Genomic DNA, 26,831 nt, shown 5'->3' on the forward strand with positions numbered 1-26,831 from the left:
AGAATAATGTATTCCTAAAGAAGATGATGGGAATCTTGACAGCCACAATATGCTTTGAAGTGTCCTGTCAAATAATTTCTGCTGCGGTGATTGTTCCAGACAGCCAGTCGAACAAGAGGCAGGCCGCTCAGAGTCTTTCCTTTAGGTCCTCGCTCCACCGAGAGAAAAGCCATAGAACAGTTGTGGGTGGAAATGAGTCCGGGCCGCGACTCGGCGCACTCGGGGCGCCAACTCTGATTGGACGTATTCCTGGAGGTTTTATCACATGGCCTCCTGCCTACAACCGCCCCGCCCCCACTCACCCGCCATTCGTCGCCCGAGACACCCATCCTCGCGGCGCCTCGCCTTCCCCACGGCCAATCGGAAGGTGAACAGACTCTTCCTTATCTGATTGGATGATTCCTGACTGTCAATCAAACAGCTTTTCTCCCCCCCCCCCCGTCCCCATCTCAATATTTTTTATAATAAATGAAAGTATTCAAAGACAATGGGAGATGCTGCCGAAGAAGCCTTGGTGAGTTGCTGCAGTGCATCTTGTAGATGGTACACACTGCAGACACGGTGCGCCGGTGGTGGAGGGAGTGAATGTTTAAGGTGGTGGATGGGATGCCGATCAAGCGGGCTGCTTTGTCCCGGATGGTGTCGAGCTTCTTGAATGTTGTTGGAGCTGCACTCATCCAGGCAAGTGGAGAGTATTCCATCACACTCCTGACTTGTGCCTTGTAGATGGCGGAAAACTGTCAGCTGAATGCTGCACGATTCAACGCATCACCCTGGCCAGTCATTGGCCCTGTTGAGGTAACAGTGTGAGGGCAATTTTAACTTTGATCGGAGGTGTAAAGCGGACGGTATCAAATTGACCGCGCATTATACACCACACCAGATGTTGCTTTCCTTCGGGCGGGTCGTATAATGGGCAGTTAATTCGATATCTCCCACTTTACACCATCAGTCAAAGTTAAAATTAGCCCATTTGGATAAATCAATATGGTGGCGCTGAACTGGATTGCATAAACTTGGCTTGTACTCCCATGAGTTTAGAAGATTGAGGGGTGATATGATCGAGGTGTTTAAAACTTTATAAGGGATTCGATGGGGTAGATACAGAGAAACTATTTCCTCTGGTGGGGGAATCCAGAACAAGGGGACCTAATCTTAAAACTGGAGTCTCAGGAGCAAAATCAAGAAGCATTTTTTCACACACAGGGCAGTGGAAATCTGGAACTCTCTCCCCCAAAAGGCTGTGGGTGCTGGGGGTCAATTGGAGCTTTCAAGACTGAGATGGATGGATTTTTGTTGGGTGAGGGTATCAAGGGATTTGGGGCAAAGGCGGGTAAATGGAGTCGAGGTGCAGATCAGCCATGATGTAATTGAATGGCGGAATAGGCTCAAGGGGCTGAATGACCTCCTCCTGTTCCTATAATTGTTTTTTTTGTAATCTGCTGAAAATGTTTTTCTTCTACACTGTCCTGGGGAACCCTAACCCTAACCTCTCTCTTATTTCTTATAATTTTCACAGGAGCCTCTGAAGCTTGGTCGTGTGAGAGCCCCGGCCAAACTGAGCACAGCTACAGTGGCCTCAGCGCATACGAGGAACTGGACGGGATCATCCCATGCACTGGTTCTTCCTTATCCCGTCGTACCCTGGACGTTGAGGCAGAAGAGGCGTCTGACTCAGGTTGTTGCCCTGCAGTATTTCAATGTCTCCCAGTACCTTTCCTGTCATCAAATGTCATTAAATCATTCATTCCAAGGGGTAGGCTTTAACTATCGGACACTCGACCAGCCGATCCTGGGCTTTATCAATAGAGGCAGAGAGTACAAAAGCCAGGGTTATGTTAAACCTGTATAGGACACTGGTTCAGCCCCAGCTGGAGTATTGTGTCCAATTCTGGGCACCACACTTTAGGAAGGACATGAAGGCTTTGGAGAGGGTGCAGAGGAGATTTACTAGAATGGTTCCAGGGGTGAGGGATTACAGTTATGTGGATAGACTGGAGAAGCTGGGGTTGTTCTCCTTGGAGCAGAGAAGGCTAAGAGGAGATTTGATAGAGGTGTTTAAAATCATGAAGGGTATAGATAGGGTAAATAAAGAGAAACTGTTTCCAATGGCTGAAGGGTCGATAAACAGAGGGCACAGATTTAAGGTGATTGGCAAAAGAACTGGAGGCGACATGAGGAAAAACTTTTTTACGCAGCGAGTGGTTAGGATTTGGAATGCGCTGCCTGATAGGGCGGTGGAAACAGATTCAATAGTAGCCTTCAAAAGGGAATTGGATGAATACTTGAAGGAGAAAAAATTGCAGGGATATGGGGAAAGAGCGGGGGAGTGGGACTGACTGGATTGCTCTTCGAAAGAGCCGGCGCAGACTCGATGGGCCGAATGGCCTCCTTCTGTGGTCTGGATTTCAGCACAGTGAGGATGCAGGGGGAGAGGGAGATCGCATAGGGCGGTGTATTTGGAGCGCAAGGAGAACAAGAGAGGAAAGGCCAGAGAGCAAGAGGTGTCGAGAGTACAATTCTGTGCCGGTCCCTCCTATTGTACATCCCCTGTATCCACCTTTTAACGGGGGGAACTAATTTCAAACCAGACCACAGTTGGATAAAATGAGACGTCAGGGAAACGGAGAAGGTTGAAGATCTAAATGGGTCATGTCCCATTCCAGAGACTTGAGCACAAAAATCTAAGCTGACACTCCAGTGCAGTACTGAGGGAGCGCGGCGCTGTCGGAGGGGCAGTACTGAGGGAGCGCTGCACTGTCGGAGGGGCAGTACTGAGGGAGAGCTGCACTGTCGGAGGGGCAGTACTGAGGGAGCGCGGCGCTGTTAGAAGTGCCGTCTTTCAGATGAGACGATTGGACACTAGGAATTAAAGGATATGGAGATCAGGCTGGCCTCCCACATTCTACATAAACTTGAGGTGATCCAAAACTCGGCTGCCCGTGCCCTAACTCTCACCAAGTCCCGTTCACCCATCACCCCTTTGCTCGCTGACCTACATTGGCTCCCGGTTAAGCAACGCCTCGATTTAAAAATTCCCATCCTTGTTTTGAAATCCCAACCTTGGCCTCGCCCCTCCCTATCTCTGTAATCTCCTTCAGCTCCACAACCCCCCCCCCCCCCAACCCCCCGAGATATCTGTGCTCCTCTAATTCTGCCCTCTTGAGCATCCCTGATTATAATCACTCAACCATTGGTGGCCGTGCCTTCTGTTGCCTGGGCCCTAAGCTCTGGAATTCCCTCCCTAAACCTCTCCGCCTCTCTCTCCTCCTTTAAGACGCTCCTTAAAACCTACCTCTTTGACCAAGCTTTTGGTCACCTGCCCGAATTTCTCCTTATGTGGCTCGGTGTCAAATTTGTTTTCTTAAAATACTCCTGTGCAGCGCCTTGGGACATTTTACTACGTTAAAGGTGCTATATAAATACAAGTTGTTGTTGTTATTGTTGATGGTGCCCAGTGGGTGGCCTGGTCCGATTTGAGGACTGGGCCTCATTGGCATTGAGCCTGAGGGCTGCGGGTGGGGATAAACAAGTCACGATGTTGGGGCAGAGGAAGGTAGGTGCGTGGGAAGGTTGGTGGGGTGGAGGGGGAGGTGGGAGTGGAGCGACTGCGTCCCAGGACCGTGTTGCGGAGCTCGGAGGAACCGCTCCTGCTCCTCCCTGTCCCCACAAAAATAAACAGAGACTCACCCTGTGGGCTTGCGTTGGTCTGGAGCAGCCAGTGTTTGAACCTGGGGGGGGCATCGCGACAGTTATAGCGATGGCGGGAATGAGGTGATAAATCGACCCACCCCACCCCCGCTTTTGGGAAGGGATGCAACTGCCCTGTTTCTGGCGAGCAGGAGGCCTTGGAATCGACCCCCTAAGGGGTAAAAATTTGTCTGGGTCCGTTTAGGGCGCCCGATCCAAGTGGCCCAGTGATCGATGGACCTCGGATCTCATGGACATGCCTGCCAGGAGGGGCGCTGAGTTAAGTTCTGGCGGTGGGCTGGAGCAGGCTGCGGAGGATGGGGCAGCGATCACGATCCTTGTGGAGTCGGGCGGGGGGGCACTCTGCTTCTCCTTTGAGGTCAGGTTGCACAGACTAGGCTTGTGTTCCCTTGAGTATAGAAGATTAAGGGGTGATCTCATTGAGGTGTTTAAGATGATTAAAGGATTCAACGGGGTAAATAGAGAGAAACTATTTCCTCTGGTGGGGGGAGTCCAGAACAAGGGGACATAACCTTAAAATTAGAGCCAGGCCGTTCAGGGATGAAGTCAGGCAACACTTCTTCACACAAAGGGGAGTGGAAATCTGGAACTCTCTCCCCCACAACCTGTTGAGGCTGGGGGTCAATTGAAAATGTCAAAACTGAGATCAATAGATTTTTATTCGGTGTTAAGGATATGGAATCAAGGTGGGTTGATGGAGATAAGATGCACATCTGCCATGATCTAATTGAATGGCGGAACAGGCTCGAGGGGCTGAATGTTCCTGGCTTCACAGGAAGGGTTTAAAAATTCTGGAACTTTCCGTTCGTTGGTGGCCGCCGAAGGATCCTGAGCGGGCCAGGCCCAACACCTCCCCCGCCCATTGTTGACTAATTTCAACAAGGGGTCCTTCAACAGGCGTTAGGCCGCTCATTAACATATTCAAGGGACCTAATGCCTCTTTTAGGTGCCTAATAAAATGTGTGCTTCACATACTTACCAATGGGACCAACACCTGTGCAGAGGCCCACTGTTAAATCGACACGCTTCATGCCCATTTTACGCCCAAAAGAAACATGTGCAATCCACTCTTTTTTATTTGTTCCTGGGATGTGGGTGTCACTGGCAAGGCCCAGCATTTTATTGCCCATCCCTAGTTGCCCCTTGAGAAGGTGGTGGTGAGCCACCTTCTTGAACCACTGCAGTCCGTGTGGTGAAGGTGCTCCCACAGTGCTGTCAGGGAGGGAGTTCCAGGATTTTGACTCAGCGACGATGAAGGAACGGCGATATATTTCCAAGTCAGGATGGTGTGTGTGACTTGGAGGGGAACTTGGTGGTGATGGTGTTCCCATGCGCCTGCTGCCCTTGTCCTTCTAGGTGGAAGAGGTCGCGGTTTGGGAGGTGCTGCTGAAGAAGCCTTGGCGAGTTGCTGCAGTGCATCTTGTAGATGGTACACACTGCAGCCACAGTACGCCGGTGGTGGAGGGAGTGAATGTTTACGTTGGTGGATGGGGCGCCAATCAAGCGGGCTGCTTTGTCCTGGATGGTGTCGAACTTCTTGAGTGTTGTTGGAGCTGCACTCATCCAGGCAAGTGGAGAGTATTCCATCACACTCCTGACTTGTGCCTTGTAGCTTTCTACCCCTAAGGCAGGTGGCGCAGTCAGTGTGATGGTTCATTAAAGGTTCCTCCACGAAAGCTTGGAACTAACTCACTGTAATTACACCTCAGTAAGCCCGATGAAGGAAGTAATACATTGGAGTCCGAACCTTTGAGTCTGACGACTGATTAAAATGAGCTCGATGGAAGTTGCCAGCGGTCTTTTGGATTGCACAGCGTCCATTGCTGACAGCTGCTTCACTGCTTCCCCTTCTGGAGTCAAATACTTACACTTGGCCCCCAATCCCCACCCCGCCACCCCCCTCCCATTGAAGGTACTGCGGTGGCTAGAGTCTCACACCATTGATCGAATCATACAAGGATCTTAATCCAGGAAATGGAATCAACAACAACCCCAGCCAAAAACAAATAGTGCTGTTTATTTGCCAAGAACGGCCCTGTAATCGTGTTTGTAGAAACAAATTCCTTCTTTGTTCTTTGAGAAAAGACCTTTTCGTTCCAGAGCCACACAGCAAACCTCAGTTGGCCTGAAATTGAAGCGCGTTGACTCGAAAAGGAAACATTTGCAGGGCTCTGGGGAAAGAGCGGAGTGGAGTGGGACTAATTGGAGAGCTCTTTCAAAGAGCCGGCACAGGCACGATGGGCTGAATGGCCTCCTTCTGTGCTGTAATTCTGGCCTCTTGCGCACCCCCAATTTTTATCGCTCCACCATTGGCGGCCGTGTCTTCGCCCACCTGGGCCCGAAGCTCTAGAATTCCCTCCCTGAACCTCTCTTTCCTCCTTTAAGACGCTGCTTAAAACCAACCTCTTTGACCAGGTTTTTGGTCACATGTCCTAATGACTCCTGATGTGGCTTGGTACGTTCCAGTGAAGCGCCTTGGGATGTTTCACTACGTTAAAGGTGCTATATAAATGCTAGTTGTTGTTGTTGTACATAAGTTGGCCCAGAAATTCGGGTCGGGGGCTTCCCGCGGGTGCAAGCCCCCGACCTACACTTACATATCGCGCTGACATTTGAAGACTGGGCCTGCGTGCATTTCCGGTCTGTGGCCCGGTTCAGCTCCCGGCGCGCTGTGCGTGCGTGATCCAGCGGCGTAGTTAGTACGATGAGCCGGCTGGGATCACGTGAGCACTGGGCAACCAATGGGAGTTTACAAAAGTCCATTCATGAGTTAGACATATGACCTGTCAAACTCATGAAAAGTCCGGGCACCCAAAACACTACTTAAACTTTAAATAATAGTTAAAAAAACATTCCAATAATTAAATTAACTATTAATAACTTTAAAAAAGCTATTTTAAACAATTATTCAAATTTCTGCCAAAATTTTTTTTTCAAGAAATCGGGTCCAAAAATACACTTACCTTACTGTAAATTCTTTAAAAATAATAAACGTGTGGAAAAAAAATTCTAACTTTAATTATTAGACCACTTACCTTATAAAACTAAGTCCTTACGTCTGCTTTTTACATTCGTAAAAAGTGGAGGCCTTCACGCACGGACAAACCTGTCAAAAAAACCGAAGTTCAACGCGTCCGCGCTGCCTGAAACGTCGCAAGGGAACCGCCTCTTAACCCCTTGGTTCAGAGCAGAGGAAATGCCGGTTTTCCGCGCATGCGCTGTGCATGCTGAAATCCGGCACTTCCAACGGGCCCACGCGTGAGTACCCCGTCCGTACTCACGCGTTGGGACCGGAATTACTGGGCCAACTTAACATCTGATTCTTCAAAACAGCATTGGCAGGCATTCTCCTCCCTTCAAGCAGTGCCTCACGCTGGGATACAATTTCTCAGACACTCCGCAGGTCTCTGTACCTCATCCAAGTTAGTATTCTTCCGATGTGAGCTGAGATAAGGGGCAGGATTTTCATTGGGCCGTGGAGGCGGGATTGGAGACGCGTGGGGGTTTAAAATCGTGAAATCGGGGGGCACGAACCCAACCCGCCTCCATGCCAGTTTCAAAGGAGGCGTGTACCCGACCTGTGCTGGGACCCGCCTCCCCGAGGCGGGAAGGGGATTAGTTCCAATTAACTGCCTGTTAACAGGTAGTTTTTAGCCTAATCCCTATTTTTATCCCTGAAGTGTGGGATTCCCGACGGCTCCAAACCACGCCAAGTTAGCGAGGCGGACCGTCGGGCTGAAGGGCTTGGAGGGGTCGAGATGTCCGGTGTTCAGGTGAGTGATGGGTGCATGAGTGCAGAGGTAAGTGTGTTTGGTGTGTGTAAAGTGTTTAAAGAAGTTTTACTTACCTTTACTTACCTTTACAGCCTTCCTTCCTTCAGTTCTCGGGAGTCCCTCATCTCACCGGCACAGAAAGCAGAATGGCCACGAGCTGTCAAAATCTGCAGCATTCTGCTTTCTGGTCTGGAGAGATCTCTAAATCAGCCTGAGAGGAAGGAATTAACCTGGAGTGCAGATTGTCAGTGTTTGACAGCTTCAAACAGCTGTCAAACGCTGATATTTCATCTGTCAAAAGCTCTTGACAGCTGAAATGTCAATCTGTGACGTAACCTGTTGCCGGGTGGCCCTTAATTGGCCTGCTGAGCCTGCTGGGCGGGCTCAACAAGGTCAATCAAGTCAAAATCGCGTGGGTTGGCTAGAACTCGATGGAGGCGGGACTACAACCCCAAAAGTTGTAGTCCCGCCTCCTACCCGACTCCAGTATCAAAATCCAGCCCATGGAGTGAATTATTTGATTGCCAGGGCCATCACGCACACAGAATTGGAGGAAGGGGGAGGGTCATAGGATTCCTCATTAGTATTTCCCTTTCCCAATCTGGGAACGCTGATTCTAACTGTGGCCCCGCCAACTGAGGTTTCTCAGTGTCAAATTTTGTTTTATATTTGTTCCTGTGAGGCGCCCTGGGATGTTTTACTGCGTTAAAGGCACTATATAAATACAAGTTGTTGTTCTTCTAAGGTGTTGGCAGTGGTTACCTTCCAACGACTTCTTGGCCACTCCGGAGGATGCTAAGAGTCCACCGCACATTGCCAGGTGTAGGCCAGACCAGATAGGGCTGGCAAGGCCCCTTCACCAAAGGGTATTCTGTGATTCTAAATGCAGCTTAACCCACCGAGGGAGGCATCGCGAACAGTGGTGGGATGGTTTCTTTTTGGAGCTGTCGCATTGTTGTGGCCGATCCCTCGTTTCTGCGCTGCTCCATAATCGTGTTTTTTTTCTTGGGTTTTAAAAAAAGAAAAATCTATCCAGTCCTGGCTGAGAGTGAAATTGGGGAACGCTGCGCGGTTGGCGTAAATTCCGCAAGCGCGCCCACGCCGCCACGTTCCCTTGCCTCAGGGACGACTCAACTTGGACCAGGAACGGTTTGCTCAATGTCACCTTGTGCACAATGGAATGAATGTAGGATGGAGAATGCGCGCTTTCCCAAGGCCCTGTTGGCGCTGCACACCAGGCCATTAGAAAGTGTTTGAGGGGGGGCAGCGCAGATTCACCAGTGATATCGGGGTTAAAAAGGTTAAATTATGGGGACAGGTTGCATAGACTTGAGTATAGACGATTAAGGGGCGATCTAATCGAGGTGTTTAAGATGATTAATGGAGTTGATTGGGTAGATAGAGAGAAACTATTTCCTCTGGTGGGGGAAGTCCAGAACAAGGGGGCAGAACCTTAAAATTAGAACCAGGCCGTTCAGGGGTGATGTCAGGAAGCACTCCTTCACACAAAGGGGCGGGGGTGGAAATCTGGAACTCTCTCCCCCCAAAAATTTGAGGTTGAGGGTCAATTGAAAATTTCAAAACTGAGATTGATAGATTTTTGTTGGGCAAGGGTGTTAATGGAAGTGGAACCAAGGCAGGGAAATGGAGTTGAGCTACAGATCAGCTGTGATTTAATAGACTGGTGGAACAGGCTACTCCTGTTCCTATGTTCGAGCCTGGACTGGGGTGACTCTCCATCTATTTGCCCTCCCCTGGCAGCATGGCAGACACCTTGACCTCCTGTTGGGAATGTGTCCACCTCCCTGCCACTCTAGAGAAGATGGAGTGTCAAGATGCCAAGCCACCATCTCACACGAAGGCAACCATTCCATATAGAAACATAGACGATAGGAGCAGGAGTAGGCCATTCGGCCCCTCGAGCCTGCTCCGCCATTCAATGAGATCATGGCTGATCATCCAAATTCAGTGCCCGGTCCCTGCTTTCTCCCCATATCCCTTGATCCCTTTAGCCTTAAGAAATATATCCAACTCTTTCTTGAATATATTTAATGAATTGGCCTCTACTGCCTTCTGTGGCAGAGAATTCCACAGGTTCACCACTCTCTGGGTGAAGAAATTCCTCCTCATCTCTGTCCTAAATGGCTTACCCCTTATCCTTAGACTGTGACCCCTGGTTCTGGACTGCCCGACCATCGGGAACATCCTTCCTGCATCTAGTCTGTCCAGTCCTGTCAGAATTTTATAAGTTTCAATGAGGTCCCCTCTCATTCTTCTAAACTCCAACGAGTATAAGCCCAATCGACCCAATCTGCCTTCCTGTTTTTGACACCAAAGTGGATAACCTCGCATTTATCCACGTTATATTGCATCTGCCATGCTTCTGCCCAATCACCCAACCTGTCCAAATCATCCTGGAGTTTCTCGGCATCCTCCTCACAGCACACACGCCCACCCAGCTTTGTGTCATCTGCAAACTTGGAGATATTACATCTAGTTCCCTCGTTAAGATCATTAATATATATTTGGAATAGCTGGGGTCCAAGGACCGATCCCTGCGGTACCCCACTAGTCACTGCCTGCCACTCAGAAAAAGACCCGTTTATTCCAACTCTTTGCTTTCTGTCTGCCAACCAGTTCTCTATCCGTCAATACCTTGCCCCCAGTCCCATGTGCCTTAACTTTACACGCTAATCTCTTATGCGGGACCTTATCGAAAGCCTTTTGAAAGTCCAAATACACCACATCCACTGGTTCTCCCTTATCTATTTTACCAGTTACATCCTCAAAAAATTCCAGTAGATTAGTCAAGCACGATTTACCTTTTGTAAATCCATGTTGACTTTGTCCGATCCTGTCACTGTTTTCCAAGTGCTCTGCTATTACATCTTTTATAATGGACTCTTGCATTTTCCCCACTACCGATGTCAGGCTTACCAGTCTATAATTCCCCGTTTTCTCTCTACCACCTTTTTTGAATAGTGGGTTAACATTAGCTACCCTCCAATCCATGGGTACTGTTCCAGATTCTATCGAACATTGGAAGATGATCAGCAATGCATCTACTATTTCTAGGGCCACTTCCTTAAGTACCCTAGGATGTAGATTATCAGGCCCTGGGGATTTATCAGCCTTCAATCCCGTCAATTTCCCTAACACCATTTCCCTACAAATACTGATTTCTTTCCGTTCCTCCCTTTCATCAGACCCTATGTTCCCCGACATCTCTGGGAGGTTATTTGGGTCCTCCTTTGTGAAGACAGGACCAAAATATGTATTTAATTGGTCTGCCATTTCTTTGTTCCCCATTATAAATTCCCCTGATTCTGACTGCAAGGGACCTACGCTTGACTTCATCAATCTTTTTCTCTTCACATATCTATTAAAGCTTTTACAGTCACTTTTTATGTTCCTTGCAAGCTTACTCTCGTACTCTATTTTCCCCTTCTTAATTAATCCCTTTGTCCTCCTTTGTTGAATCCTAAACTGCTCCCAATCCTCAGGCTTACTGCTTTTTCTGGCCAATTTATATGTCCTCTCCTTGGATCTTATGCTATCTCTAATTTCCCTTGTTAGCCACGGTTGAGTCACCTTTTTTTTCCACCAATTCTCAGCCAACCCTTAGCTACAACCCACGGCAGCTGTGTGACGTTTTGCAATTAAACTTTTTATTCATGTTCTATTCTTAAATGATTGTGACTCCTAACCTACCTCAATGGCTGATGTAAGAAAACTACTAGGCACTTGGTCTAAGCATTAAACAAAGCTATAATCCACTGTTTTACAACATGGAGGTTTAGTTGTGTCCTTCACTAGTTCCTGTTAAGAATGTCCTGCGCAAGCTGGGCCCGTGCCCGAGTATTTATACTCTCCCTGGACAGCGCAATCAGTAGGCCGCCCAGTATTACTTCATAAGTCTTTCTTTCATGAATGACTGATTCATGTCAATGGCATTGGCAAAGAACCTCCCTTCATTGCTGTCCTTTTCTCTACCATTATGACCGACATCATGTTCTTACCCACTTTCAGGACTCCAGTAAGACCTCTGCTCCTGATGGTAACTTTCCCATTACACACAGACACCCATCAGGAGGCCCTTTTCAAAATGTCGATGCCTCTTCACCGGTGTTAACACGGCGTTAAGGCAGCCGAACCTATTTTGAGGTTGATGCCGCCCGTTAATGGCAGGTGATAAAATTGAAAATTGACACTCCCCTGTGTAAAAAGACTTCGCTCCTCCTCTTGTACAATAGCTGAGTCATCACACCTTGATCTCCTCTGTGCCCTTTGAGTCAGTGAAGGTCTTGTGTTTCTTTCAATTCTTCCTAGACACAGTTTCTTCACATCACTTTCAAGTCTCTCTCGGCAGCCCGTTTTACATCTCAATGACTTCAATGCAGATAAAATTCAGGCGAGTTGTACAACGGACTTCCCATTCTCTATCACACAAAGTCCAAATCTACTCCAAAGAACCTTGTGGACTTGCTGGGGTGGATCCCACTGCTGTGCATTTCGCAGGTATGTTCCAGTTGAGAAACGTGCAGTCTCGCTGACAAAGTGCTCCACGCTTACTTCGCAGAGCTAACCGAGACGTCATCTGCTTCTCAGTCACCCTGGGCCTCGACTGCTCGGAAATCCCTGGCTGAAACGAGGCTGTCATTGATGGATCACCAGAGCTGGGATCATCACCGCGACATCGATCAGCTCGAGGAGCACTTGGCTCACACCGCAATAGCAGAATGCCTGGAGAGGGTTGCTGAGGGAGAGGCAGAAGAAACGGAGAGAAGTTGCAAGATCAAGAATAACGGTGGGTATAGTGGTTTCCGCTGCTGAAACCCTCATCCATGCCTTTGTTACCTTTAGACTTGACTATTCCAACGCACTCCTGGCTGGTCTCCCACATTCCACCCTACCTAAACTTGAGGTGATCCAAAGCTCGTGTCCTAACTCACACCAAGTCCCGTTCGCCCATCACCCCTGTGCTTGCTGACCTCCATTGGCTCCCGGTTAAGCAGCACCCCGATTTCAAAATTCTCATCCTTGTTTTCAAATCTCTCCATGTCCTCGCCCCTCCCTATCTCTGTAATCTCCTTCAGCCGCACAACCCCCCCGAGATATCTGCGTTCCTCTAAATCTGCCCTCTTGAGCATCCCTGATTATAATCGCTCCACCATTGGTGGCCGTGCCTTCTGTTGCCTGGGCCCTAAGCTCTGGAACTCCCTCCCTAAACCTCCCCGCCTCGCTACCTCTCTTTCCTCCTTTAAGACGCTCCTTAAAACCTATCTCTTTGACCAAGCTTTTGGTCACCTGCCCTAATTTATCCTTATGTGGCTCGGTGTCAAATTTGTTTTCTTAAAATACTCCTGTGCAGCGCCTTGGGACGTTTTACTACGTTAAAGGCGCTATATAAATACAAGTTGTTGTTATGTTTCTGGACTAGCAATCCAGAGAACAAGAGGTCAAATCCCACCACCTTAAAATAAAAAGCTGGTATCAGTTCAAGCTGTCGGATTGTTGGAGAAACCCAACTAGTTCACTAATGTACTTTAGGGAAGGAAACATAGGATCAGGAGGAGGCCATTCAGCCCCTCGAACTTGTTCTGCCATTCAATTAGATCATGGCTGATCCGTATCATAAGTGCATCTACCCGCCTTGGTTCCATATCCCTCAATACACGAGCCTAACAAAAATCTATCAATCTCAGTTTCATACTGGGTCTGGCCTTTACGTGACTCCACACGCCAACATTGTTGACCCTTTCGTGGCCTAGCAATCTGTCAAACCACTCAAGAAGAAGGCCCACCACCGCCACCTACCCACCCCTTGATCTAATAACTCCACTTACTCCATTTGTGCAGTATTAACGAGGTTGTCAAAATCTGTTCGCTCGGAGGTTGTTATTGACCCCTGGTGAAATTCAGCCGACTCACATCCCCTGCCGGTCACGTTTCTCTGCTGCATTTCAAGTGCCACACTCAAATTTCAGTGTCACACTTCAGAAAGGCAAACAGGGGAACTCCCCAGTCACAATAAATACCAGAGCCAGAATGTCTTCAGCCTCTTTATCCTTATTATTATCTGAATGGCAATAGATTGGGAGAAGGGGAAGTGCAACGTGACCTGGGTGTCCTTGTGCACCAGTCACTGAAGGTAAGCATGCAGGTGCAGCAGGCGGTTAAGAAGGCAAATGGTATGTTGACCTTCGTAGCAAGAGGATTCGAGTACAGGAACAAGGATGTCTTGCTGCAGTTGTACAGGGCCTTGGTGAGACCACATCTTGAGTATTGTGTGCAGTTTTGGTCGCCTTATCTGAGGAAGGATGTTCTTGCCATGGAAGGAGTTCAGCAAAGATTCATCAGGCTGACACCTGGGATGGCAGGAATGACGTATGAGGAGAGATTGGGTCGATTGGGCTTATACTCGCTGGAGTTTAGAAGAATGAGAGGGGATCCCATTGAAACGTATAAAATTCTGACAGGACGGGACAGACTAGATGCAGGAAGGATGTTCCCGATGGTCGGGGAGTCCAGAACCAGGGATCACAGTCTAAGGATAAGGGGTAAGCCATTTAGGACAGAAATGAGGAGGAATTTCTTCACCCAGAGAGTGGTGAACCTGTGGAATTCTCTACCACAGAAGGCAGTAGAGGCCAATTCATTAATTATATTCAAGAAGGAGTTGGATATATTTCTTAAGGCTAAAGGGATCAAGGGGTATGGGGAGAAAGCAGGGACAGGGTACTGAATTTGGATGATCAGCCATGATCGCATTGAATGGTGGAGCAGGCTCGAGGGGCCGAATGGCCTACTCCTGCTCCTATCTTCTATGTTTCTATGTTTCTATGTTTAGCAACCTCTGTACGGACTCACCCGGTGTTTACTTAGCAGTGATTAGGCCTTGTGGCCTTGAAGGACTCGCACACCTACACTTCAGCAGCGGAATAATACATTGGCCGGGAATTTCCTCAGAGCTGCACCACTGTAACTCAGCCGGAGTTTCCGCCACACCTCCGGCAAAGTTACAGGAGCGGAGTGGGAGCAGGTCCGAGCAAATTCCCAATCGCTGGCCCGGATTTTGGTGTGAAAATAATGGTGAGGCTATCAGCGCTCACTGTTATTTATGAGCAACTCGGACAGCAACTTCCAGTGAGCGCAAAACGTGTGGAAGTTGCTGTCCGGGATGTGCCGCTCCTCCATAAACGGCACGAAAATGGCATCTCGCCGTCTGGCTCCCCATTCAAATACTGTACTTTGAACAGCGCGAAGTTCCTTACTGGCAGTCTAGGTGCGGATTAAACTCGCCATAAAAAATTAGGGCTTCTCCATTTCAGTCTAAGTACCCTTTTAATGGCATGATGTCTTAATTACTGCCAAACATCATCTTTGGCACTGAAAATTAACTTTTACAAGTGTGGAGTCTCATTCCTTCAGATTTTAATTATTGTGGGAGTTTTAAAATAAAAATGTAAATACGTTTTTTCTGTCCTTTTTATCTCTTAATCCCATCTTTCTCTCCCTCTCTTAATTTCGCTTTCTGTACCTGATTTGACATTGAACTCACTGTTCTAACTGACACTTCCTGGTTCAGACTCTGCGCTGCTCATTAACGATTCTTCAATCTGATTGGTTCACGAGACACACAGTTGCTTACCCTGTTCAGACAGGTCCCAGATCCCCAGTAGAGGGCGCCGCGCTGTTTAGCTGTCTCACTGACAGTAACTTGCTGTGCAAAACACCATAAACAGTCTCTGGGCAAGTGTAAGTCTAACAAATGGCGGGTATGTTGTTCCTTATAAAACAACACATCCTATGACTGAGAGCACTGAAGGAGATTTCATAGAATCTTACAGCACAGAAGGAGGCCATTCGGTCCATCGTGCCTGTGCCGGCTCTTTGAAAGAGCTCTCCAATTAGTCCCACTCCCCCCTGCTCTTTCCCCATAGCCCTGCAAATTTCTCTTTTTCAAGTATATATCCAATTGAAAGTTACTATTGAGGCCGTGCATTCCAGTATTTGCTAGTGCATATAAAGACATCTGAGCTCATACAATACCTCGGGTTTAAGGTTCACACTCCCTTCTGTCTGAATCCTCGGAGAGATGAGTCAGCTAATAGTTATTCTTCTTTCATTATGCTCACAGGCCTTTTCTATGTCAAGATCCAATGTCACACTTTGCCCGCCTGCGATGCTACCTATTTCTGTACAGTCAAACCCGTAATTACACTCACCTGGGGGTACCTGTCTATTGGCACATGTCACGGTCCTGACCAACAAACAGTAGAACTAATTGGCAATTATCCTGGTATAAATCGGTGATTACCAATTCTGTATTGTGGCCACTCATTGTGTAGTGGAGCCTGTGTACTCCACAACCATAAAACACTTCATGGCGTGAAATGTGACACACTTGTTTGTAGTGTTCTACTTTTTGATTGGCTAAGAATATTTGACCTGCTAAAAGCCGACCTGTTTGATTGATAAGATTGTTTGACACACTAACAAATGACCTTTTTCACTGGATAAGAGTGTTTTAACATACTATCAGTAGGTAGCACTCTCGTCTCTGAGTCAGAAGGTTGTGGGTTCGAGTATCACTCCAAAGACTTGAGAACAAAAATCCAGGCTGACGCTCCCAGTGCGGTGCTGAGGGAGTGCTGCACTGTCGGAGGCGCCGTCTTTCGGATGCGACATTAAACCGAGGCCCCGTCTGCCCTCTCAGGTGGATGTAAAAGATCTCACGGTACTATTTCGAAGAAGAGCAGGGGAGTTCTCCCCGGTGTCCTGGCCAATATTTATCCCTCAATCAACATCACAGATTATCTGGTCATTATCACATTGCTGTTTGTGGGATCTTGCTGTGCGCAAATTGGCGGCCGCATTTACAACAATGACTACACTTCAAAAAGTACTTCATTGGCTGTAAAGCGCTTTGAGACGTCCGGTGGTCGTGAAAGGCGCCATAGAAATGCAAGTCTTTCTTTTTTTATATACTATCAGTTCACTTACTGGATAGAATAAGAGTTTATGACACCTCACAGTTTTACAGAGATATTTGCACCTCAGGATGTTCGAGAATGCATCCACAATAAGGAACAGAATCATATTGATGTAAGAAAAAGGAGACTTACCATCAAGTAACTTTAAAGTAAGCTTTAAGTAACTTATAAACACACTATATACACAAGAGAGGTCTTTACCATGCCTCTGGTAGAAGCCTCTTACAATACTGAACAGACCAGTATTTATACCAGTCCAACAGGAAGTGACATATGACAGGAAGTGAGGTATGTACACAGTTCATAGTTCATAGTTCATAGTTCACAGGAAGTGATGACATAACTTCCCGGATGTTATCATTTTTATCACATTCTTCCCTCCTGCAGGATTAGGAGGCTGTGGTCTACCTTTTGGTCCGCAGCCGCCGAACAAGGAAGAGTCGCACCCGTTTGGATTCCCGTCGTAGAGGGTCGCTGGTCCGCTTACATGCGGTTGGCCATTGGTCAGAGTCTGTGTGGCCTGGATTGCCCTGTGAAGGGTCGGGGAGATCATGGCTTCGAGTACGAGCCCCAATAGGTTCAAAGTCGGACTGCCTCTGTTCAGAGGGAGGTGCAGAGCTGGTCTGTGGCGGATCAGTACTTTCATGCGCGGTACTGGGAGGGTCGCAACCTTGAGCACGGGGTTCTACCGGCACCAAGCTAGTTGGTGTCCGATCAGGATGCTGGAGAGGGGTACCCGATAGGTCCCAAGAGTTTCCTGGAAAAATGCCATCACCCGATGTCCCACTAGGTCCTGGTGGGCAGGGAGCCAGATCCCGTAATGATACGGTAGATTCTCGGCCGTCGGAATATCGTATGTTTGCATAGGTGGGGTTGGCATCGGTTAGTTCGACCTCGTCTACGAGAGGGTCATTTTTAGACGTCCGAACGTATCTTCGGAGTAATACAGGTCCAGGAGTAGTTAGCCATGACGGGAGTGATGTCCCATGAGATGAGCGACGCTGGAATCCAAAGAACCGCTCATGAGGTGTAGTATTTGTGGCTGTAGAAAGCAGGGACCGTATAGAGTGCAATGCATCCGGAAGCACTGTTTCCCATTGCTGGTCTGGTAGGCCCCGAGATCTTAAAGCGAGACGTACGGAATTCCAGATGATACCGTTATACCTCTCTACCTGCCCATTTCCGATGGGATGGTATGGTGTTGTTTTGCTTGTAGCAATTCCCCGTTCTGAGAGGTAGTCCTTGAGTTCCCTTGACATAAAGGATGGACCCCGATCTGAGTGAATATAAGCCGGCATGCCACAGAGAGAAAATACCTGCTCAAGGCAGCAGATTACTGTGGACGCCAGCATATTGGAGCAGGGGAAGGCAAACGGAAAACGTGAATATTCGTCGATCATGGTGAGCAAATATGTGTTCCGAGTTGAAGAGGGCACTGGGCCCTTAAAATCGATGCTAAGTCGTTGCATCGGTTGGGTTGCATGTATGAGTATACCATCTGAGGGGCGGAAGAACTGAGGTTTTAATTCCGCACAAAGCCGGCATTCTGAGCATATTTTCTTTACATCTCCAGTGGAAAAAGGGAGATTCCGTGATCGTACGAAATGTAGCATGCGCGTAACGCCAGGATGACACAAACCATTGTGGACATCCATGAGAGTGGAGGATGACATAGTGGAGCAGAATGCCCGTGTGAGGGTGTCCGGGGCCACATTCTCCTTGCCAGGCCGATAGAGAATGGTATAACCAAAAGAGGCCAGTTCCATCCTCCAAAGTTGTATTTTATTATTCTTAATTTTGGTTCGTTTTCGATTATCGAGCATGAAGGCGACTGATCGTTGGTCCGTGATCAATGTAAAGTGCTGGCGAGCTAGAAAATGGTTCCACTTCCGTACTGCCTCTATGATGGCTGTGGCTTCTTTCTCAACCGGAGGATAATGTAGCTCGGCACCTTGTAAGGTCCTGGACATAAATGCTACAGGACGACCTTCCTGATTCAGAGTAGCCGAGATCGCCACCTCCGAGGCATCACATTCAACCACGAAAGGGAGATTCTCATCAATGGAGTGAAGAGCCGCTTTCTCCAACTGTTTTTTGAGAAGGTTAAAGGCTGCAACAACCGCTGTTCCCAGTGGAAATGATCTAGCATGCAGCAAGGGTTGGATTTTGTCCGAAAAATGAGGAATCCATTTAGCGTAGTATGCAAACAGACCGAGAGCCCGACGTAAAGAAGCCGGATTCTTAGGTGACGGGAGCTCTTGGAGCGGGCGAAGTCTTTCTGGGTCTGGCTTAATGATACCATTGCCTACGCAGTAGCCAAGGATGTTGATGGTCGGTTGCGACTCAACAGATTTGGATTCATTCAGGGTCAAATTACGGCGATGGAGGGCATCCCGAAATTTTTGGAGGTTGGAGTCGTGTTCCTGTTGATCGTGACCTGCAATGGTAATGTTATCAAGATAGGGAAAAGTGTCCCTTAGGTTTTCCTGCTTAACCAGGCCATCCATTGCCCGTTGAAAGACAGCCACTCCATTAGTAACCCCGAATGGGAGGCGACGAAATTGGTACAGCCGTCCATTAGCCTCAAAGGCTGTGTACTGCTTATCTGAGACCTTCAAGGGTAACTGATGATAGGCACTTTTTAAATCGTAAGTTGAGAACACTTTGTATTCGGCCAGTTTATTAACCATATCATCAATGCGTGGCAATGGGTAGGCGTCCAAGTCGGTATATTGATTGATGGTTTGCGAATAATCGATGCATAGTCGCTGTTTGTGAGGTTTTAGAGGGTTCTTGACAATGACGACTTGAGCCCGCCAGGGCGACGAACATGGTTCAATGATATCCTCTGCTAGAAGTCGAGAGATTTCAGCCGCAATAAAAGATTGGTCTTCCTGATTAAAACGCCGCGATTTCGTTATTATCGGTTGGCATTGAGGCGGAATACTGGCAAATAATGAGGGTTCATCAAGTGAAGCTGCTGATAATGCACAAAATGGTAATTTAGATGGTATATTAGAAATAGTAAGTCCGGGTTTGGATCCACCAAACTCAATGGTGAGTTTCTTATGCTGTTTTTGGAAGTCCAGCCCGAAGAGGAGATCACTACATAAGTCTTTGAGCACCGAAAGTCGGGTGGAGGGATACATACGACCATGAAGTGTCATATCAACAACACAAAAGCCGGAGATTCTGGTATTAAGTGATGACTGGGCCATCGCAATTGCCTGGTCCGATGGGAAGACATGTAGTTTCAATTTCGCAACAATCTGTTCCTTAATGAAACTATCAGTACTTCCTGAGTCAATTAAGGCATCCAAGGTATGCCCTTTAATTGAAATTTTTGTGGCTGCCTGAGACAGGTTCTGTGGGCAAGCAGCTGTAATTGGTGTCGTTGCACAGAGAGTGGCTAAAACTCTCGGTGTGCTTCTTCGGGAGAGAGCTCGAGAGGAAGCTTGATAGGTCCTAGCTGGAGCATCTTGATAGGCCCTAATTGGGGCAGTTCGGTAGGCCTTAGCTGGATTGGCCCTCGTAGAGGCCCTTGATAGGCAAACTTTAGCAAAGTGTCCTTTTTTCCCGCAATAACTGCAGATTGCATTGCGAGCAGGGCAGGTTTTCCTAGGGTGAAAAGCATCTCCACAAAAGAAGCATTCCTTCCTAGATTGCCAAGAGGCTGCTAAAGTGGGGTCGTCCTCCTCTTCTTCATCAGAATTATCAGAATTAGATTCCCCCATGATAGGGTTCACCTGAGACCGCTTGAATTGTCTGGTTGCAGCTACAGCAGCAGATCGAGATCTGGGCAGCTGATAGAGGTCTGCATTTCTCTTTGCCAAATCCAGTGAACAAGCTAGGTCAAAAGCTTTTTGTAGCTCAAGTGTTTTACTTTCTAGTAGACGCTGGCGTATAAATGGAGAGGCAATCCCGCAGATGAAAGCATCACGAATCATTTCTTGGCGGTACAGCTCAGCTGAGGCTGCCTGAAAGTTACAATCTACGCTGAGCCTGCGAAGTTCTTGCAGGAATTCGTCAATTGATTCCCCTGGCCCTTGTCGGGCTGTGGCCAGTAGATGTCTAGCATAGACCTCATTTGGGGTCTTCGCATACAGTTTCTTAAGTGCCCGAATCACCTCTTCGTAACTATCCCAGTCATCAACATATTCGAACACTTTTGGGGTCACATAATTGACAAGTATCTTCAATTTAGCAGGAGCATCCACTTTACATTCATCCAGAAAATTCTCAAAAGTACGATACCAATGCTTCCACACCCTGCCAGCTGCTGGTGTATTCGGGTCCAAGTCCAGACGAATAGGTCTAAGGATTTTCTCCATGATGGGTGGTTCCCTGGATCCTTAACTTCCGAGTTTGTCTGAAGGTCTAGTATTTGTCAGTGTAAATACTAAGTTACTTAAATTGATGTAAGAAAAAGGAGACTTACCATCAAGTAACTTTAAAGTAAGCTTTAAGTAACTTATAAACACACTATATACACAAGAGAGGTCTTTACCATGCCTCTGGTAGAAGCCTCTTACAATACTGAACAGACCAGTATTTATACCAGTCCAACAGGAAGTGACATATGACAGGAAGTGAGGTATGTACACAGTTCATAGTTCACAGGAAGTGATGACATAACTTCCCGGATGTTATCATTTTTATCACACATTCCATTTAACAAATCCACACCCTGAAAACGAATCCTTTTCCCTCTGAAAGATCCCAACATCAGGCTCCTCTGTCTTAACAAAGAACGACTTTGCAAGTAGAATTCCTCACCAAGATTCCGCCAGGCTGGGACTCTTGTGTTGCATTCTGGACCTGATTATCGTCACTTAAAAAAGAAAGGAGAATTTAGATTTTTGGGGGGGATAAATTCAGGAGCCAATCAGCTTTTATCAATCGACCAACCTGAAAACAATTCAGGAATCTTTGGGGCAAAAATAAGAAACTGTTTTAATGATCTTTATATGTTGCAAGTAAAGATGCTCGGCTAAGCTTTGGCTTTAGGAGCATTCTAGGGGCTTTGTAAAGGGAACTGTTAACTGAGTCTAGCCCATACTACATGTGAAGCCCATACTACATGTGACAGGGGAAGGTGCTTCCTGCTGACATTAGATGCAAAGAGCAACAAGAGGGTGAATTGTACCACATGCATTCTGCCCTGGGAGCATGACAGAAAAGTAAAAGGAGGACTTGCAATTCCACATCATCTTCCACAACCGTAGGACGTCCCAAAGTCCTTTACAGCTGATGAAGTACTTTTTGAAGTGTAGTCACTGTTGTAATGTAGGAAACGTGGCAACCAATTTGCACACAGCAAGCTCCCACAAACAGCAATGTGATAATGGCCAGATAATCTGTTTTTTAGTGATGTTGGTTGAGGGATAAATATTGGCCCCAGGACACCAGAAGCGCCTTGGGATGTTTTACTCGGTAAAAGGCACTATATACTGTAAATACAAGTTGCTGTTGAGCTCTCCCCTGCTCTTCTTCGAAGTAGTGGCCGTGGGATCTTTTGCGTCCACCTGAGAGAGCAGACGGAGCCTCGGTTTAACGTCTCACCCGAAAGACAGCACCTCTGATGGTGCGGCACTCCCTCAGCACTGCACTGGAGCATCAGACTTGAACTCACAACTTTCTGACCCAGAGGCGAGAATGCCATGGCTGACACCCCTGAGTTTGAAAAATTTCCCTAATGTCACATTCCTAACAGTTTATTAAAAAAAAAGTAGAAAAAGTAAATGAGAGTAAAGAGAAAACATAGGAGATGGGATGGTCCGACGTCCTTTTATCAATACTCTCTCTTCTCTTAGGCAGTCCCTCGGAACCGAGGATGACTTGCTTCCACATTAAAGATGAGTTCTCAGGTGACTGATGAGTCCAATGTGGGACCTACAGTCTCTGTCACAGGTGGGGCAGATGGTGGTTGAAGGGGCGGGTGGGTGGGGTGCTTGGGTTGACGTGCACTCCTTGCGCTGTTTGCGCTTGGCTTCCGCTTGCTCCCGGTGAAGAGACTCGAGGTGTTTGGCGCCTTCCCGGATGCTTCTCCTCCACTTTTTGCGGTCTTGGGCCAGGGATTCCCAGGTGTCGGTGAGGATATTACACTTTTTCAAGGAGGCTTTGAGGGTGTCCTTGAAGTGTTTCCTCTGCCCACCTGGGGCTCTCTTGCCGTGTCGGAGCTCCGAGTAGAGCGCTTGCTTTGGGGGCAGTGTCTCACTGATACACAGTGGTGCTGCTAACCTGCCAGATCTGTTTGTATTAATGTCAGAGGAAGCTTGGCACAAGTGAGCAATTTGTCATCCTTTCCTGGCAGGCTTCCCAGCTCATCATATATCCAGCAACTTCATAGAACGCAAGCCAATGTCTACCCGGAGCAATAATGAGGAAGACAAGCATCGAAAGGGTCACACAGTGGTGAGTGATACATTGCTCAACAAGGTAAGACCCGAGCAGCGTTTTCTCCTGATACAAGATAAGCAATCAACATAATACATTTAATGAAAGCCACATTTTATGGGCAGCGCAAAGCTGTTTTCCAGCAAGATTCTCATCATTAAACTATAACATTTGCACATGATTCTTGATTGTTTTTTGGACAGGTTTATATTTCTTTTAGTGTCAGCTGTGGCTCAGTTGGTCGCACTCTCTCCTCTGAGTCAGAAGGTTGTGGGTTCAAGTCCCGCTCCAGGGACTTGAACACATAAATCCAAGCTGACACTCTAGTGCAGTGCTGAGGGAGTGCTGCACTGTCGGAGGTGCCGTCTTTTGAATGAGACATTAAACCGAGGCCCTGTCTGCTCTCTCAGGTGGACGTAAAAGATCCCACGGCACTATTTCGAAGAAGAGCAGGAGAGTTCTCCCTGCTGTCCTGGCCAATATTTATCCCTCAACCAACATCACTAAAAAACAGATTATCTGGTCATTATCTCATTGCTGTTTGTGGGAGCTTGCTGTGCGTAAATTGGCTGCCATGTTTCCCAAATTACAACAGTGACTCCACTTCAAAAAAGTACTTAATTGACTGTAAAGCGCTTTGAGATGTCCGGTGGTCATGAAAGGCGCTATGTAAATGCAAGTCTTTCTTTCTTTTACTAATGTCTTGTACTACTAAAGCAAAAGCCTGTTTAAACTGTTGCTGCATCTTTGTCCCCGTTTCTCCCTATGCCTTATTTTCGTGAATAAGCAGTACCCTGTCATACAGCCGTGGCTCAGTGGGTAGCGCTCTCGCCTCTGAGTCAGACAGTTATGGGTTCAAGTCCCACTCCAGAGCACAGAATCCAGGCTAACTCTCCCAGCACTAGTACCAAGGGAGTGCTGCACTGTCGGAGGTGCCGTCTTTTCAATTTAAATAAAGGAAACTACGATGGTCTGAGGAGCGAGTTGGGTAGGATTGATTGGGGAATGGCACTCAAAGGGTTGACGGTGGATAGGCAATGGCAAACATTCAAAGACCGAATGGATGAGCTACAGAATTTGTTCATCCCAGTTTGGCATAAAAATAAAACAAAAAAGGTGACTCAACCGTGGCTAACAAGGGAAATTAGGGATAGCATAAGATCCAAGGAGACGACATATAAATTGGCCAGAAAAAGCAATAATCCTGAGGATTGGGAGCAGTTTAGGATTCAACAAAGGAGGACAAAGGGATTAATTAAGAAAGGGAAAATAGAATATGAGAGTAAGCTAACAGGCAACATTAAAAACTGACTGTAAAAGCTTTTATAGATATGTGAAGAGAAAAAGATTGGTGAAGTCAAGCGTAGGTCCCTTACAGTCAGAATCAGGGGAATTCATAATGGGAAACAAAGAAATGGCAGACCAACTAAATTCATACTTTGGTTCTGTCTTCACAAAGGAGGACACAAATAACCTCCCAGAGATGTCGGGGAACATAGGGTCTGATGAAAGGGTGGAACTGAAAGAAATCAGTATTTGAAGGGAAATGGTGTTAGGAAAATTGATGGGACTGAAGGCCGATAAATCCCCAGGGCCTGATGGTCTACATCCCAGGGTACTTAAGGAAGTGGCCCTAGAAATAGTAGATGCATTGCTGGTCATCTTCCAGAACTCGATAGACTCTGGAACAGTACCCATGGATTGGAGGGTAGCTAATGTTACCCCACTATTCAAAAAAGGTGGCAGAGAAAAAGCGGGGAATTATAGACCGGTAAGCCTGACATCGGTAGTGGGGAAAATGCTAGAATCTATTATAAAAGATGTAATAGCAGAGCACTTGGTAAGCAGTGACAGGATCGGACAAAGCCAACATGGATTTACAAAAGGTAAATCATGCTTGACTAATCTACTGGAATTTTTTGAGGATGTAACTGGTAAAATAGATAAGGGAGAACGAGTGGATGTGGTGTATTTGGACTTTCAGAAGGCTTTCGATAAGGTCCCACATAAGAGATTAGCGTGCAAAATTAAGGCACATGGGATTGGGGGCAAGGTATTGACTTGGATAGAGAACTGGTTGGCGGACAGAAAGCAAAGAGTTGGAACAAACGGGTCATTTTCCGAGTGGCAGGCAGTGACTAGTGGGGTACCGCAAGGATCGGTCCTAGGACCCCAGCTGTTCACAATATATATTAATGATCTGGACGAGGGAATTGGATGTAATATCTCCAAATTTGCAGACAACACAAAGCGGGGTGGGAGGGTAAGCTGTGAGGAGGATGTCGTGAAACTCCAGTACGATTTGGACAGATTGGGTGATTGGGCAGAAACATGGCAAATGCGCTATAATGTGGATAAATGTGAGGTTATCCACTTTGGTGGCAAAAACAGGAAGGCAGATTATTATTTGAATGGCAATAGATTGGGAGAAGGTGAAGTGCAAAGAGACCTGGGTGTTCTTATGCACCAGTCGCTGAAGGTAAGCATGCAGGTGCAGCAGGCGGTTAAGAAGGCAAATGGTATGTTGGCCTTCGTAGCAAGAGGGTTCGAGTACAGGAACAAGGATGTCTTGCTACAGTTGTACAGGGCCTTGGTGAGACCGCACCTTGAGTATTGCGTGCAGTTTTGGTCGCCTTACCTGAGGAAGGACGTACTTGCCATGGAAGGAGTGCAACGAAGATTCACCAGGCTGATACCTGGGGTGGCAGGAATGACGTATGAGGAGCGATTGTGTCGATTGGGATTATACTCACAGGAGTTTAGAAGATTGAGAGGGGATCTCATCGAAACCTATAAAATTCTGTCAGGCCTGGACAGACTAGATGCAGGAAGGATGTTTATGATGGCCGGGGAGTCCAGAACCAGGGGTCATAGTCTAAGGATAAGGGGTAAGTCATTTAGGACTGAAATGAGGAGGAATTACTTCACCCAGAGAGTGGTGAACCTGTGGAATTCTCTGCCACAGAGGGTGGTGGAGGCCAATTCATTAAATATATTCAAGAAGGAGTTGGATATATTTCTTAAGGCTAAAGGGATCAAGGGGTATGGGGAGAAAGCAGGGACCGGGTACTGAATTTGGATGATCAGCCATGATCACATTGAATGGCGGAGCAGGCTTGAAGGGCCGAATGGCCTACTCCTGCTCCTATCTTCTATGTTTCTATGTTTCAGATTAACACAAGGCCCCATCTGCCCTCCTGGGTAGACGTAAAAGATCCACTATTTCGAAGAAGAGCAGGGGCGCTCTCCCTGGTGTCCAAGCCAATGTATATCCTTCAACCAACATCACTAAGACAGATTAGCTGGTCGTTATCGCATTGCTGGTTGTGGGAGCTTGCTGTGCGCAGATTGACTGCCGTGTTTCCCACATTACAACAGTGACTACACTTCATTGACTGTAAAGCGCTGCAGGATCCAAAGGTACTGTAGAAATGCAAGTCTTTCTTCATTTCCTTCTCTAGATAATGGTACCAGTGTAGACTGGCATTGGAAAACTATCGACGTGCCAGCTATCGATGTACTGCAGTCGGAGAGAAGTCTGATTTTTAAATTAATTTGCTTTTGAGCAAGTTCTAGCAGACTCTAGTGTAGTCATTTAACTTCTACAGATGAGCAGGCTCTCTGTAGCCAGAGACTGCCAATCTCTGCCCTCTGCCTGTCTTGTGTATGTGGATAGAGAGAAACTATTTCTGCTGGTTGGGGATTCGAGGACTAGGGGGCACAGTCTACAAATCAGAGCCAGACCTTTCAGGAGTGATATTAGGAAACACTTCTAGACACAAAGGGTGGTAGAAGTTTGGATCTCGCTTCTGTCAGCTGTGGCTCAGTGGGCAGCACACTCGGCTCTGAGTCAGAAGGTTATGGGTTCAAGTCCCACTCCAGGGACTTGAGCATATAAAGCTAGGCTGACACTCCCAGTGCAGTGCTGAGGGAGTGCTGCACTGTCGGAGGTGCC

The 26,831-nt window shown here is 47.4% G+C and overlaps 1 protein-coding gene across 1 annotated transcript in view; it reads left to right on the plus strand.

Annotated features, from left to right (window-relative positions):
• LOC147106440 (uncharacterized) overlaps positions 1–26,831 on the plus strand; it is a 219,894-nt gene that overhangs the window by 72,572 nt on the left and 120,491 nt on the right. Inside the window, exons 6-8 of the mRNA XM_086009598.1 lie at positions 1,520–1,678; positions 12,064–12,273; positions 22,794–22,918. Of these exons, the coding sequence (XP_085865724.1) occupies positions 1,520–1,678; positions 12,064–12,273; positions 22,794–22,918 (494 nt within the window). The remainder of the gene's footprint in view (positions 1–1,519; positions 1,679–12,063; positions 12,274–22,793; positions 22,919–26,831) is intronic.

This window comes from Somniosus microcephalus, chromosome 16 (genome assembly GCF_052327205.1).
Source record: "Somniosus microcephalus isolate GS21.2 chromosome 16, FLI_Smic_1.0, whole genome shotgun sequence".
NCBI classification, from domain to species: Eukaryota; Metazoa; Chordata; class Chondrichthyes; order Squaliformes; family Somniosidae; genus Somniosus; species Somniosus microcephalus.